At 42.6% G+C, this 17,249-nt stretch overlaps 1 protein-coding gene across 2 annotated transcripts in view; it reads right to left on the reverse strand.

The window, feature by feature from the left end:
- LOC141147593 (zinc-regulated GTPase metalloprotein activator 1A-like) overlaps positions 1-17,249 on the reverse strand; it is a 98,672-nt gene that overhangs the window by 33,587 nt on the left and 47,836 nt on the right. For both annotated transcript variants that reach the window (XM_073634824.1, XM_073634833.1), the window contains exons 8-11: positions 16,136-16,182; positions 15,821-15,907; positions 7,747-7,791; positions 544-600 (exon numbers count right to left, since the gene is read on the reverse strand). In XM_073634824.1, the coding sequence (XP_073490925.1) occupies positions 544-600; positions 7,747-7,791; positions 15,821-15,907; positions 16,136-16,182 (236 nt within the window). The remainder of the gene's footprint in view (positions 1-543; positions 601-7,746; positions 7,792-15,820; positions 15,908-16,135; positions 16,183-17,249) is intronic.

The following is a 17,249-nucleotide window of genomic DNA, read 5'->3' on the forward strand; positions in this document are numbered from 1 at the left end:
CTTGCAGTGGGGATGTGCCTGCATTGCAAGGGTAACTTGTTCTAGGATGAAAAAAAATAAAAATAAAAAATTTACTTACCCAATCAACTGCTCCTCCTAGCAGTTAGACCGGTCCTTTTACCTTCTTCTCCCCTGTGCTCCAACAGTCTAGGCTCCCGGCGCTGAGGAATAGTTCACTGCCAGAGCATGAGGAAGCGGAGGATCGGGTAAGTAAAACTGTTTCTCTTCTCCCCTAGAATAAATTAGCCATAAACCCTTGCAATGTGGGTGCAGCCCCACTGCAAGGGATATTTTTTTTGTTGCCCAGAGTTGGGCTTTAACTGCTAATTGAACAAACTGGCAAGTATGGTTTTAGTAGCAACTCTACATCTGCAGGATGTTCAATAAGGAAACTAGAACAGGAAACAGGAACTCTCTAATACAATTTTCCAGACTACTTTTTTTACCTGGACGATATCCATGTTCGATGCAAAGCTTTCTAGTTTTTACTTGGATAACTGAAAACACAAAAAATGCTTTACAAATTATAAAGACAGACCATACCTTTTTCCAGACAAACTATCAAAAGAATGCAAATCCAAAATCTCTGATAAATCCACTCTGTAAAACAAAGAGATATCCTATCAGTAATGGGAACTATCCATAAAGTTATGACTTATAAACCACTCCTACTAAGAGGGCTTTTATCTCTTACCAGAATCCTCAATGAACCAAATTCACAATAAACATCTACATTTTTACAACTGATGCTCCTAATGTGTCATCTTGTCTCATCATGTCTGTATGTTAATCTGAAAGTGTCTTCAATGGTAAAAATGTGCAGTCCAAGTATTGAGTCCAATCTGGCTTCATATTTTCTACTATTTAAGCAATACACTGCAACTTATAGTTAAAAGTAATGAATTGATATGCAAAAAGAATGGAGGACAAATATCAGATGCTATGTCATACATAAAGCAATACATTGTCAAAAAAACTAACTTTTTGTAAGGTTTTGTATGTCGTGAATGGAGCTCTGAATGCATTATGGGAACTAGAAAATATCAAATATGACATGCACTTTTTGTGAACAGTACTGAACCACATTACTTTTCCATACAAATGCTAAATTCACATATGTAATTTACACACACAAAAGGGAATTTACTAAGACTGGAGCAGGCAGAACCTGAAGAAGCTGTGGATGGCATCTGATCAGCTTCTAGCTTTCATTTTAAAAGCCTAACTAAATAAGCTGAAGATAGAAGCTGGTTGGTTGCCATGCACAGCTGCTTCAGATTCTGGCTACTCCGGTTTTGATAAATTTCCTTTCAGAGCATTTTCTTTTTTACATAATGCTAATTTTCTTAATTACATTAAGTGTAATGCACAAATATAGACTGTCTATACAGTGCCACCTAGTGGGCATATACAGTGCTGCAGTTTCATGGTATTTTTTGGGATACTTTGTAACCACCAAACCCACACTTGCAACTATGGAGAGCCCCGCAAACACCTTTTTCCCCCCTTTTTAATATGTCAGTATATAAGTGTACTCATATTAAATATTAAATGCATTTCACAAATTAATAATATAACATGCTCATATATGAAAACCAATATTCCAATCATATAGCATTCCTAAATAATATTTATCAAACACATTACTAGCTTAACATAAAACAAGATGAGATATTTATTTTGTTCTTTTCAAAACCTAATAACTATGCAGGCTTCCTTAATATGGCAGCTTGGTGAGAAATAATAATGAAGTAAAGAGTAGAAGACCATAACAAACATACAAATCTCGGTCCACTGGACTCAGTAAGGGCTGAATTGAGATAAGCATGGAGACTATTTGAGTAGCTTCATTAGAGCTCCTGGGCTCTCGAGTGCAGATAAAGGGGGAAGTACAACGTATTTTTAGTGAGTTATTAATAAAGTGTTTACCTTTACAATTTTAATGTAGCTTTCACATTTTAAAAGAGAAGCCCATCTTTCTGACCATGTTTCATGTTACACCCATATTTAGGGTATAATCTGAAACATGGTCTCAGTATCTATAGACTAAAAATACTGTGCTAAATAAAGTATTTATAGTGCAAAGATTAGTATAATACCAACAAAGCTTTTTAACACTGAAAAATAAATACAAAGCATATAAAAGTGAAAAAATGTCCACATCCAAGTCCATGTGATGATCCCTTTCTTCACTCTCACATTCTCAAATATGACAGTGCCTTGAGAATGTCACATTTGACACATTCTGGAAATTTTATAGATAGGCAACTCCTATCCCCATTTTGATTAGTGGTTCCAACAAGTGGATAATTTTTTCACTTTTATAGGTTTTGTATTTTTAAGTGTTAAATAGCTTGTTTGGTATTACACTAATCTTTGCACTATAATTACTTTGTTTACCGTAGCACAGTATTTTTAGTTTTTTGTGACTAAGTTGATATCACTTAGAGTGCATGCAGCTGATTTTCAGAACTATATTTGACTGGTTTATTTAAGATTGTGGGGAGGGGGGAGAGGGGGGGAGAGGGGGGGAGAGGGAGAGGGAGAGAGAGCTATCGATATCTATATATATCTCTACACACACACACACACACACAGTAGGTGTATACACATACATATACACACACTCCCAAGAACAAACATTTAATATTTTGCAGCTGACCAGCCCCTTAGATGTGGCGATGGTGGTAATTGCACCCTCTACATAGATACAGCACAGTGGTTGAATGTAACCACCGTAGGGCAGAACTTGTGTTAGTCACCATGAGAACATTATAAAAAAATAAAACAAATGCAGTTACCACATATAAGGCCTGGTAGGCTGCAATATTATGTCAGTTTTGTTTTTGGGTTTAGATATGCTGCAAAGTGTCTCTAAAGTTAAAAAGTTTTTTACCCTAATGCATTCTCTGCATTAAGGTAAAAAAACAACCCACTAACTGCCGCCCCCCCCCCCCCCCCCCCAAACAATTACCTGAGAGTCTAGTCTCCCTCTCTTTTCCTCTTCTCACAGTCTACACTTATACAGGATTTGACTGACAGCAGCAGGAACCAATAGTTCCTGCTGCTGTCAGTCAAATCCTGGGAGGAGAGCACAGCGAATGTGGCTGAGCCACGCTGTGTGTGTCCATGGACACACACAGACAGACCAGCTCGAGAGAGCACCCGCAGGAGTGTCCCCACAGCAAATGGCTTGCTATGGGGGAACTCAAAGAAGAGGAAGAGCAGACAGCGTCCGGCAGGGGACCAAAAAACGAGAAGGTAAGCCAGCACTTTGTGCAATATCCTTGCACATAGCAGGTAAATATAACATCTTTTTTATTTTAATAAAACAAAACAAAAAAAGGTTTAGTATGACTTTAATATATTTTGTGTTTCACTGCCTGTATTGTTTACCATTTAAACTGCAGTTTGTCTAATTAGAAAATTGCTTTTCACACAGCTTGCACTTCTAAAATGCAGGGAGGATTCTATTGACACAGTACCATAATGAAACAGCAAGTACATTGATTTCAGGTTTTACAAAAGTCTCTAAAACAGCACAGAAGTGTGCCGTGTAAACTGACATGACAGCTATTCTTCAAACTGACACAAACTCAGGAAAGTCCTGCTAAGGAGGGTTTCTTATTTATCAGTCAGTGGTAATTACTGACCATAAAAATGCAGCATTCCCAGGATTAAAGTCCGTGTAAAGTGAAGTAGCAGTCTAAAACAAATCAGCTCTTCAAACTGCATAATGTAAGGTGCTTAATGCTTCCACACAAAGGGTAAAGATTTAAATTCCTGCCTTTAAAATACATTTTTGAATTCATACAACTGTTTAGATTTCTATTCTAAACCTTTATCTCTTAACCTCATGTATATGTGAGTGGTAGCAAACAGAATCCACTTACAAAAAGCAGAAAACCCTTGGGGGAATGATGTCAAAACATCCAGTGTATGATCTATCCGCAGCACTGTGGCCAACGATTTGAAGGCAAGCTGCATTCACACCAATTGGTACAATAAAGGGAAAAATAATAAAATACAAGCTCTTGTAAGCAGAGCTATGCTGCCTATTTTGCATGTGCACTTACTTAGAGAAGCACATTCTTCTTATCAAAAATTAATTCAGCTAGACAGTCGAAATAGACCTACTGGCCTCTGAAAGGGCTGAAAAGGCCCTGCGGTGGACTAAGCACAGGTTTTACTCTTGTGCGAACAAGCCTGGCACAATGTTGGCCAGGAAGCCTAATGCGAAAACCCACGCTCACAAACCCATCCGCTCCGCTAACGGGGACCTCACCTCTGATCCAAAGTCTCTAAGGCTTTTGCCCGATTTCTGGCTTCTCTCTATAGTAAATCCTCCCCCCTTTCCTCTTGACCTAGTGGAAGATTTTTTCCGTGACCTTCACCTTTCACCTCTCTCTTCAGCAGCCCACACCACCCTTAAAGGGTTACTTCCACTGTGCAGTTTGTTTTGCACAGAGTGGCCCTGATCCTCCTCTTCTGGGGTCCCTCAGCGGCGCTAGTAGCTCCTCCCTGTATCGAGTGCCCTGTCAAAGAAGCACTCTCCAATGGGACACCCATGTGGGCACGTTCCCGAGTCCTGCTTTTGCGTCTATTGACACAGAAAGCAGGACTTGGTCCCGCCCCCCGCGTCACTGGATTTGATTGACAGCAGCAGGAGCCAATGGCTGCACTGCTATCAATCTATCCAATCAGCACACGAGACACCAGCTAAAGCTGGTGTGCTTGTCCCCGGGGAAAAGAAAACTGGGTTCAGGTAAGTAAAACGGGGGCACTGCAGGGCTGCAGCACTACAGGTTTTTCACCTTAATGCATTAAGGTGAAAAACCACGAGGGTTTACAACCCCATTAATGCAGACATCTCCTTTGAGGTGGCTCAGGCCATGAAGGGTATTTGTCTCTCGAAGGCTCCGGGTCCGGATGGATTCACCGGCCTGTACTACCATAAACTCTCCTCTCTTCTGCTCCCTCACGGCCTACTTCAACTGTATGAAGCAAGGAATGTTGCCTTTCTCTGACTCCCTATGGGCACATATCTCCATGATTCCCAAGACTAATGAGGAGACCCATGAGCCTTAGGCCTTCCGCCCAATCTCACTGTTGAACGAGGATATGAAGCTCTTGGAAAAAATGTTGTGCTCCCGCATCAATAAGTACTTACATTCCCTGGTGCATAGAGATCAGGTCGGCTTTGTGCCTGGCCGTTAGGCGGGGGACAATGTTCGGAAAGTAGTTCATCTGATCACACTGCTACACCAAAGCAAAATCCCAGGATTCCTCCTGTCGCCTATTTATAAAGCCTTTGATTTCCTCTCGTGGGACTGTCTGCGATATGTACTACAGCAATAGGGTTTCAGGAATTGATTCTTTCATGGCTGACCGCCCTCTACTTGACCCCTGCGGCAGCTGTTCGTTATGCAGGCTGCCTCTCGCCCATGTTTCCCATATTTAGAGGAACAAGACAGGGGCGTTCCCTGTTCCCTTGAACCCCTGGCTATTGCCCTTAGGATAGACCCCAATGTCAACGGCATCCCCTATGCAGGTGAATGCTATAAACCAAGTATGTTTGCAAATGACGCCCTTCTGACCCTCACCAACCCAATTGTCACCTTACCCAACCTTCAGGCTCTCTTGGCCCACTTTGCTGTTATCTCTGGACTCCAAATTAATCCACACAAATCGTCCGCTCTGATCATCACTCTCCCAGACTCCCTGGCATCGCACCTCCTATCTGTTTTCCCATACTGTTGGGCCAGCTACTCATTGGACTATTTGGGAATCAAGCTGACATCCTCTTATGCCTTCCTATTCCCTGCCAACTTTTACCCTCTTCTGCATACTATCACTGCGCTTATAGCCTCTTGGCGCTTCCCTACATTGTCCTGGATTGGCCGTATTCACCCAGTCAAGACAACCACTCTCCCAAAGATCCTTTATTTTTTTCAGGACCCTGCCTGTTCAAGTCCCGGCGTTCTACTTGCATCTCCTCCAGAACAGACTCCTCTCTTTCATTTGGACCCACAAGCATCCAAGGGTCTCCCACGCTACTCTATATGTCCATAGACTGCGAGTCGAACTGGGGGTTCCAAACATTGCTAAATACTATCAAGTGGCACAAATCTCTCAACTTACCATGTTTCACAGCTCGTCTGACATCCCTATTTGGGTCTTCTTGGAGGTTCCGAACTGCACACCGGTCCCCATTTCTGCCCTTTCGTGGCTTCCTACTAAGCTATGTCCCCCCTCTGTTAGCCCCCTAATGACACATAGCCTGAAACTATGGGACTTGGATACGGTATTCCGGCAAACTTATGTTGCCGTTTCTCCCACTGCTCCCCCTCCTGAACAACCCCATGTTTCCTCCCGGCTTAGAACAACCACATGTTTTCTCGTGGTGGCCCGTCCATGGGTTCTTGCAGGTCCGACATTTTCTCGGATCTCGCACCTTCCCTTCCTGGTCCTCGATCCAAGAGACCCATGCAGTGTCTTCAATCAAATTCTTTCGCTATATTCAGCTGCGGCATTGGATCACCTCCCTTCACCGCCATGACACTTTCCCATATCAAAAAAACGCCTTCCAACATACTTGCCTGCACTCCCCAGGTGCCTCTGGCACCATCTCTAATTATATATTCTTCCATCAACTCCAGCAGCGCCTCTGCTTCCCTCTCCTATGTGCTCAAGTGGGAGTGAGACCTATCCCTAACTGACATTGCAGATTGGAGGAAGGCCTGGTCTAGCATAGCAAAGTGCCCCTTCAATACGGCTTTGCTGGAGGCAGCCTATAAGGACCTCCTTTGATGGTATTGGGTCCCAGCTTGCATTGCCAACTCAAATCCATCTCATAGTGATAGATGCTTCCGTGGCTGCGGTCAGAAAGGAGACAAAATCCATATTTGGTGGTTCTGTCCCTGCTTTTTTGGATTCTGGTCAAAGGTTTTCAGGCTTCTGTTTACCCTTTTTCATGTACCCATCTGCAAGGATGCCAAACTAGCATTGCCCCATTGTCCGATCTCGGGCATGTTTTCCCATCAGCAGAAATTGCCCACCTACCTATTCATAACTGCTAAATGTACAATAGCAAAGGCCTGGAAGAAAACGACTGTTACGTTCGCAGAGGAGAAGAGCACCTTGACGACCCTCATAATCCACGAAAAAATTTCAAGTATCCATAATGATACTCATGCTAAATTCCTTAAAGTGTGGACTCCATGGTGGTCTTCCTCCCTTCCAACCCTGCGCAAAACCAGCCTAGGCCTTCCAAACTAATCTTCCTCAACCACCAGCCTGGGGAACTCCCCTTCCTTTCCTCTGCTCCTCTCCTATGTTCTTACTTCTCTCATTAGCCCCCCTTTCCTCTCCGGACTTACTGTCCACCACTCTGTTCTTCTTTCCCTCTTTTTGCCTCCTGCTTTAATTAACAATCTCCCCCCCCCCCTTTTTTTTCGTTTTTGGTTAGGTTACCCCTCCTTTTCTTACCCAAGCCCCTGAGCCTTATGGCTCAGGCATTATGAATTGGTCCCCGACCTGGGTCGGCGGATTATGGTTTGTTAATAGTCTGAACTTTATGACACATATTTTTCTGTTTTCATGAAAATTCTGCATTGTGTCTAATGTTCATATCCCCTGCGTGGGAATTTTATATCTGTTCTTTCTTTATATGCTAATAAAAATCATTGTACCAGAAAAATTAATTCAGTTAGTTCACAGTTCAATAAGCTCAGGCTTAGTACAAACCTTGATCTTTGAGTTTCCAGAATTTTCACAAGTCCATTTATTGACCTATAAAATAGAGACAGACATGGAAATACAAGCAGACATAAGTTAGAAAAGATTACAAATATTTACCAGAGTTGAGAAATTGGTGCTTACTGGTCTGAAGCTTGAAAGATACACAGAATGTTATTCTACTGCAGTCAGGAGACACAATGGCTTGGCATCTCTGTCCTTTTTATGTACAAGCAGTTTTTGTGAACTGTTTACAAAACATCTACATCTAAGGCCCCTTTCACACTAGTGGACCGATTGGGTCCTCTATGAAGCAGTGGGTATCAATGGACATGTGTCTGTGGACACCCGCCGATATCCGATCCTGTCCACTAAACAGATGGATGGGCATCCATTCCTCATCTGCCTGGCAGATCAGATTGGATGGCAGTCGGGTATAAAAGGACAGGTGGTCTGTTTACATCTGACCGCCCATAGAGGAGAGCGGACTGTGTCCGCTCTGCATAAGCGAAGCAAACATGGACCAGCCACCCACCTGATCAGAGGGATCAGTGGACAGGGGCCTAAAGCATCCATAAATCCATAATGTACATGAGATAGCCATAGGTACACATTAAATACACTGAGCTAGCCATAGACATGAGAGGACAGTCAGAAGATCCAACCAACAAATAAAAGGTCCTTTTAGAGGAGCGTTCTGATCAGATCCACCTGTCAGTTTTTCAGAAAGATCTGAACAAAAACTCAAAGTTAGCCTATGGGCAGGCGGATGTAAACAGACATGCATCTGTTTACATTTTACTACCTCTGAGTGCATCTAGGTCCAAATGGATAAATGGATGCATGTCGGTTTAAATCAACCTACCCATGGATCATTACAAGATGCAGGAATACCTGAACGAACATGGATCTCACAAAAGGGACATTGCCAGGGGATCTGGCAACTGTCAGCGAAAATTATTCTAAAAAATTGTATCCCCACCCCCCACCACACAATGGATGAGCTGGGGATCGAACTTTCTGCAGAGGTTTGTCCATTACAGACATGCAATTTTTTTTTATTTCTCATTAGACAGATTGAACAATGGCATATCTATGAATAGTCTAAAGGTTCCCATACAGAACACAGGATGAAAGCTTGGAGGTCATATTTTAAGGGAACCTATTTTCGCAATCTACATTCTAAACTGCCAGAAGACAAGAAGAGTAGGCACCTAGAGGTGCCTTAGGCCTGCCTACATGCTACATAATCATATAGTCCACCCTGTACATCCATTAGAAAAAAAAAAGTACTAAGAGAAAACTTCCAAGTACACAATCCTATATCCATAGTTGATCCAGAGGAAGGCTTAAAAAAAAAAAAAAAAAAAAAAAAAAAAAAAAAACAACCAACACACACACACACAAAACAAAAACCCCCAACACTATAAAGCATTATTCATTTAGCTCAAGTGGGGAAAAAAATCCTTCCTGATCCCCCAAGAGGCAATTGGATATTTCTTGAATTAAGTACCTCTGCTGTTATTACCTAGTATTTTGTGAGTTTAAGAATCCATCTTTTTTAAAACAATCTACTGAAATGGCCAGAACTAGTTCTTGAAGGAGTCTATTCCACATTTTTACAACTCTTGCTGTGAAGAAGCATGTCTGTATGTGGAGGTTAAATCTCTTTTCCTCCAAATGTAGAGTGTCCTCTGTAATGACCTGAAAGTGAATAACTCTATACCAAGTTCACTATATGGACCCCATTATGTATTTATACATGTTGATATCCCCCCTTAATCTCAAGAGAGAATACATTCAGTTCAGCTAATCTTTCCTCATAGCTGATCTCCTCCATGCCTCATCTGTTTGGTTGCACTTTCTCCAGTTCTCCAATATCCTTTTTTTGTGAACTGGTGGCCAAAATTGAACTGCATATGCCAGATGAGGTTTATGAATGATTTTTTCAGGGGTAAAATGATGTCTCTCTTTCAGGAGTCTATACCTCTCTTAATACAAGAAAGGAATTTGATAGGTTCAGAAACTGCAGCTTGGCATTACATGCTATTATTAGGTCCATGAGTTAGCAGAACACCCAGATCCTTCTCCACCAATGACTCCCCCAGCTGTTCTCCTCCTACAGTGCATGTTTTAAGCCCCATGTGCATAACTTCGAACCACTTCCCGGCAGAAGGGCCTACATGGACGTCCTCCGGTTTCAGTGGTTATACGGGGATGATAGCCACTCGATCACTTCTGCAGGTGGGTGAAGAGGGTCCCACCCACCTCCCACCGCCTCCCGGAGAGAGAGAGAGAACTGACGTCATTTACCTCTCTCTGTAACCCTGGAATGACAAGTAGTTTGTCACTTCTGGTTCTGCACCTTTGTTTACCTGGCCACCAACAGCCAGGTAAGTAGCCGATGAGACCGATCTGTGTCTGATCGGCTATATGGGAGGCCAGAGGAGAGATTTGGGATCTAATAGACCCAAATCCCTCCATAAAGAGGACCTGTCACAGCCCATGCTATCACAAGGGATATTGTTTATCCCTTGCGATAGCAATAAAGTTGGGACAGAAAAAAAAAAAGAAAAGGTGTAAAAAAAAAAAAAAAAATTGTATAAAATAAAAAAAATTCCTGTCCCACCATGCTTACGCGCAAATGCGAACGCATAAGTTACTCCACGCATATGTAAACGGCAATCAAAATGCACATGTGAGGTATTGTCAAGAACATCGGAGCGAGAGCAATAATTCTAGCATCAGATTTCCTGTGCAACTTTAAACTTGTAACCTGTATAGGCGTTAAAAGCATCGCCTACGGAGAACTTTAAGCACTGTAGTTTGTCGCCATTCCAGGGGCAGACGCAATTTTTTTTTTTTTTTTATGAGAACTGACAATTTTTATTGATTTTTCAAAAAAAAGAAATTTCCATACAAGAAGACACGCTTTGTTGTAGAGAGAGTATACCTGGCAGGTATCAACATACATGTTGGCCAATGGTAAAATTCGGTGCAGACGTGCAAAGCTTACATCCATCGGCAATATGTAGAATTGTCAGGTTAATTACTGTAAGTAGTACACCAGAGTCCAGCCTGCAGAAGTGCATGTAAACGAATGGAAGAGGAGAAAAATATAATAAAAAGGTTAGGGAGAGTCAGAGAGAGGAGAAAGAAACAAGATAGAGTAGTGGAGGGGAAAGAATAAGAGAGGACAACCACCCGCCCCAAACGCTCCGCACCAGCTAGGAGGCACCAACCATAAGTGCAGACAGTCTCTGCGAGATCAAGGAATACGGACTATCAGTTTGTAGGAGTCTCCAACAGAACCCACGGCTCCCACACTCAATTATGTATATCAAGAGTGTTATTTAGTGAGGCTGTCAGGTACTCCATTCTTTTAACATCTCTGATCCTGGAGTGCAGCTGGAACAGTGAGGGGGGTTCCCTCTTTTTCCACCTCAGGGCCACCAAACACCGCGCTGCAGTTAGCACGTGGGCTAAAAGCTTTTTTGACAGTTTAGAGAAAGAGGGGGGTGGGAGGCCCAGAAGAAAAGTTTTCGGGTTGAAGGGCACCCCAGTACCAAAGATGGATTGAAGTAGGGAGTGTACTGTCTGCCAATAGGGGACGAGTAGAGGCCAGGGCCAATAAGTATGGTATAGAGTCCCCCTATCTTTACAACACCGCCAGCATTGGGGGTTGGCAGAGGGGTAGATGGAGTGGAGCAGGTCAGGGGTTTGGTACCAATGAAATAGAATCTTATATTGATATTCTTTATAAAGCGTACAGATGGAGCTCTTAGAAGCCTGCGACCATATGAGCTGCCACGTGTTCAGGGGTATAAATGGCGATAAATCCATGGTCAGGAGCTGATAAGTGCGAGAGATCATACCTTTAGGGGACGGGCCCTCTAGACATATTTTTTCAAATTCGGTTAGGGGGGGGAGAATTGCAGATTCGTTACCAAAGATTGCGCATAATGCCGTATTTGCAAGTAACTAAAAAAAGACTGTCTGGGTACATTAAAGGTGTCTTGCAGATCTTAAAAAGGATCTCAGGGTTCTGGTTCTGATGTCTACCAGTTGACCGTAGCGAAATAAGGCCTTATCCATCCAGAAGTGAGACATCTGCGAGGTCAAGCTATCCGGGATATTGGGTGTGAATAGGAATGAGGTGACCAGGGAGGAAGTGGTCATAAGCGGGTATATCCATTCTGCGCGCCACCATACCATGCGCAGAAGCGCCATTGGCCCTAATAGCTGTAGCCCAATAGAGGCTACATCAGAACGCCATAACATGGAATTCGGGTGGACGGGGGCCAACCATAATCTCTCAATTTCTGTCCATTGATTATAGGCATGAAGAGTGCCATAAGAGGCTAAAGGGCGTAACTGGGCAGCTAAATAAAACTTGGCTATGTTGGGGAACGCAAGGGCGCCTTGATTGCGGTGAGAGTACAGGACCGATCTAGCGATTATAGTTCCAGAAAAAATCTATCAGATCGCCTGGAGTTTCTTAAAGTGCGAGGTTGGGATGGGGATGGGCAGTGTCTCAAAAAAAAGGTATAAAAGTTTCGGTAGAATTGTCATCTTTATGGTCGCAAGGCAGCCAAAAAGAGATGGTTTTATAAATTTCCACTGTTGGCTTTATAGATTAATTAGATTAATTAAATGCTTGTGAGAGGGCCGATAGTGTCTGGTGGGATATATTGAGGGGGAGGGCTTCTGCCTTTGAGTTATTGATTTTGTATCCTGAGAGGGCACTGTACCAACCTAGCTCTATGTGTAGATTCGGGAGAGAAACATGGGGTTGCGTGAGGGTGAGGAGGACATCAACCGCAAATAAGGATATCTTAAAGTCTCTAATACGGGCTGGGATACCGTGGATGTTTGGGTTCTTTCTGATATTGGTTGCTAGGCGCTCAATACACAGGGCATATAGAAGAGGGGAAAGTGGACAGCCTTGTTGACTCCCATTGAAAATCTGGAAAGTAGAGAAAGAGGCAAACTGGGTTCGGACAAGGGCCCAGGGGGATGAGTATAGGTGAGTAATGGCTCGAAGGAAAGGGCCTTCAATACCAACCCGATGGAGTGTTGCAAACAGGAAGGGCCAGCTCAGCCTATCGAAGGTTTTTTCCGCATCTAAACTGAGAAGTATTGCTTCTGATCTGGTCCTGTTTGCAACCTCCACAAGGTCAATTACCCACCGAGTGTGATTCCCAGCCTGGCGAAGGGGAATAAATCCCACTTGATCCTCGTGGATTAGCAACGGCATGAAGTTGTTTAAACTATTTGCCAATAGCTTTGTGAAAATTTTTAAATCTGTATTGAGGAGTGCAAATCGGCCTATAGGTGGAGGATAGGGTGTGATCCTTTCCCAGCTTGGGGATCAGCGTAAGGAAGGAGGTCTGCATATCTCTCGGGATAGGTGTGTTGGATAGAAATGAGTTGAACAGGGTTGTTATGTGGGGAAGCAGAAGTGATAGAAAGGTTTGGTAGTAGAGGTATGGTAGGTCATCGAGCCCGGGAGCCTTGTTATTCGTTAAAGATTTGATTGTGTCAGTTACTTCCTCTTCTGTAATAGAGGAGTTGAGGCTAGTTAGGGCGGAGGAGGAGAGCATACAAAGTCGCTCGCTTGTGGAGTTGTCTTGCTAGAAGCGTATGTGGTTTATTGGCTTTGTGGTAGTAGGTCTGTCATAGCCTGAGCAGTGCTTTCTCTATCTTACCCAGGTCTATGTCTAGCAAGAGTCGACGGGCTGCATTAGCCTTTTCGTTTTAGGGCAGTGGAGAGTGATATGCACTGACCTCTGAAGACCGCCTTATGACCGTCCCACAGGGAGGAGGAAGAGACCTCTGGAGAGATGTTTTCTGCAAAATACAGCTTCAGGGTTTGTTCCAGTTCCACTCTGAACGGGTCATGCTCGAGTAAAAACTAATTTAAGCGCCAGTGACATGTACGAAAGGATCCCGGGGAGAGTGCAAGGGAGAGTTTAATCGGTTGTGGTCAGACCACAAAGTTGCTTGGATATCTGAGCCTGTACAGGCTCTCAGGGTTGGAGCATTGACAAAAAGTAGTCTAGTCGCAAGTGGGACTTGTGGGGATGGGAGTAAAAAGTGAATTGTTTAGCTGATGGGTAGGCGGTGCGCCAAGTATCGAATAGGGCATGCTTCCTGGTTAAATGGAGAAAGAGGGTGGATTTCCTATCGATGGCCGAGGGGGTTTTCCCATGCCCTACAGAGTGTTTATCAAGGCATGGGGAGAAGGCCGGTTTAAAATCCCCTCCGATGACCAGATATTGGTGGGGAGCCGCAAAGAGTCGTTTATACACTTTGGACAGAAAGGGGTTTTGGTTGGTGTTCGGGGCATAAATGTTACATAAAGTGAGGTTGGTTCCCTTCCAGGAGCCTCTAAGGATGAGATAGTGCCGTAGTGGATCTGAGTACAGAGATTGTAACTGGAAGGGGGAACCCTGCCTAAAGAGTATTGTTACCCCTGCTCGTTTGCGTGGGTTAGAGGCCAGGTATATTTGAGGGAAGTGTTTAAGGGCGAATGCCATGGTGCCGGTTTTAGCGAGATGTGTCTCTTGGATAAAAATTATGTCTGCTGTGGACTGCTTGAACTCTCGTAGAGCTGGGCTTTGCTTGATACTGGAGTTGAGGCCCTTCACATTTAGTGATAGTATGTCAATCATGGTGGGTAGAGTGGGAGGGGAGGTAGTAGGTTACCCAGCAGGCTTGGTGGAGTTCAGGGGGCCTACGGGTCGGTTTGCCGGGACGGTTTAGAAACGGAGATTCACGACCACGACGCAATTTTAAGACGTGACATGTTAGGAATCTATTTACTCAGCGGAACATCAACTTTCACATTATACAAAAAAATTAGGCTAACTTTAGTGTTTTGGTTTTTTTTAATTCATAAGTGTCGTTTTTCCAAAGAAATAGTGTTTAAAAAACCACTGCGCAAATATCATGTGACACAAAAAATTGCAACACCCACCATTTTATTCTATAGGGTCTCTGCTAAAAAAAATATATAAAAAAAGTAATTTTCAAGCAAAAAAAGCTGATTTTTACATGTAGGAGCAAAGTGTCAGGAATGGCCCGGATGGCAAGTGGTTAAATCCCATTTGCCACATTGCTGCCCAATTAAATAGTACATTGAAATCAGCCTGTAAATTGGAGACATCCTGTAAAGACGTTATTCCACTGCAAAGCTTGGTGTCATCTGCAAACACTGAAATCATTTATAAATAGTCCCAACATTGAACCTTGGGGTACAACATGAACAACCTTAGAACATTCAGAGTATGAATCATTAATTACTACTCTCTGAATACGGTCCTATACCCGTTTTTTCTATTAATTTAAAAACTGAAATTTCTAAGCCTATACACTTTTTGATATATATATATATATATTATATTTTATTTTATTTATCGGAAAAGGTATGTCTAGGATATATATCAGAAAAGGTATGTCTAGGATATATATCAGAAAAGGTATGTCTAGGACAGTTAGACAGTATTACAAACATAGTACAAACCACAAGCACCAACAGGGCCTCATAATGTACATGTCAAATATGCGTTCAACATTACTTCTCAGAGATTTAAACCCCTTTCATACTGAGGTGCTCAAAAACTGCCCATAAAACATTGGGATGTTTTTGCGCTTTTTTTTTAGTCACGTGACAACTGGACCTTCAAAAAAAAACAAGGCTGAAGGAAGGGAGGGAGATGGGGGGGGGGGGGGTCTGGGGGGGTGGTTGGAGGCAGCCTGAAGGTGGGACTCAGGGGCATCTGCTGATCAGCAAGTTATAATTCAAAGAGAGCTTTTCCCTCTCCAGAATAGACAAACAAATTTCACAGTGTCCAAGTTTTAGTGTACTTTATTTCTTCTACTTCACTGAGCCAGAGGCCAGTGTTTGGTGGCTGTGGATGCTTACAATTAGAGGGAAGGAGCCTATAGACTTTAACTTACACATTAGCCGTGTTTGGGAAACCATCAAACACTTTTGCAAAATCCAAGTACGCTTACAGATAGCTTAAACACCACCCCACAAGCAATGACAAAGCAATCAGTGCACAGTGAATACATTTACCTGACAACTGAATGTACTGCATTCAGGTCTTCAACAGATACTATATCAGTTTTGTTGATGAGTATCACATCGGCTAATGCTACCTGTCTGTTGGATAAAAATAGTTTTAGAAAGCAGCAGACAAACAACATTTGTACACATTTCACACAAGACATTAACCTGTTATACTACAATTGTCTTTTTTCCATATTGAACATATTGCTAGGTTTTATAAAGTTATCACACTGGTCATACTAAATAAAGTACATCATAACAGTCTATGAAAACATGCTACCATGCAACAAAATAACAAATATATAACAATAAACACTTTACCTGGCAGCTTCATTAATAAGGTCCCCAGGTTTTTCCTCTGTTAGATGCTAAACGAAACAAAAAAACTCTAAATGACAAACATGGCTTCATCAGATTACATAGGTTTAAAGTGCCAACAAAGAGCATAGAGCAAGCCATACATCATACAAATTTTTGTTCCTTCAAATCACAAGGAAATAAAAATTTCTTGATTCCCCTCATCAACACAGTCAGGGTTGATGGTGGAATCCCTCCTGCTGCACTATTATATTCTGACAGCAGGAGATTTCCCAGCCGTTAGAACACAATGATCACTGCCGGCGACTATAGTCCCCAGCAGTGCTCGCACGAAAAAAAAAACAAGCAGGTTAGTTTCATAGAGCTTCAATCCGTCTATGGCTGACCTAACATGTTTGTGTTCATGTAGGTCACAGAAAAATTGCTATTAGTATTGTGTAAACGCCTTAGACTGAAAAGAGGATATTTGCTGTAAGCTGCTGTTGTTAAAGTGCTGGCCTTACCATCACCATAACGTACATTTTGTATTTCTATAAATGTTTAAAATCCAAGTAAGCTGGAATGTTTCAGTGAGATGTATAAAAATAAAAGTGTGCATAATCATTACAGCTAAGGCAATTGGTAAGAGATCATACAGGGTTCCATTTGGTAATCACTCTTACTGAACAGTGGCGTCACCCAGAACTTTCCAGTAACAGCAATTGCGAGGGGTGTGTAAAGAAGACCACTACATTCAAGACTTAGACTGGCCATACAATATAAAATTTCCTTGTACTATTTTCCTAGTGCAAGGGCCTGCCTGACTGCATACCATATGAAAAAGTGTTTAGGTTGACCTCATATTATTTGGTGTGTCTTATTTACACACCCCTCACAGGTCTTATTTACACATCCCACCAGCTTTAGGGGCATTTCACACCAAAGAAACGCAGTCCGGATGCGTTCCAGATGCTTTTTTTGCATGTGCGTTTTTTGACGCATTTTTGACGCAGTCCAGTGCATTTTTCTCCCTCTTGTTTCTTAACTTGAAATAAGGACATGTGCGTTCCAGTGCATTTTTGATGCATCTTACAGCATTCCAGTAGCATCTACTGCAGGAAAAATGCAGCATGTTCTA

Source organism: Aquarana catesbeiana, linkage group LG01, assembly GCF_042186555.1.
Source record: "Aquarana catesbeiana isolate 2022-GZ linkage group LG01, ASM4218655v1, whole genome shotgun sequence".
Lineage (NCBI taxonomy): Eukaryota > Metazoa > Chordata > Amphibia > Anura > Ranidae > Aquarana > Aquarana catesbeiana.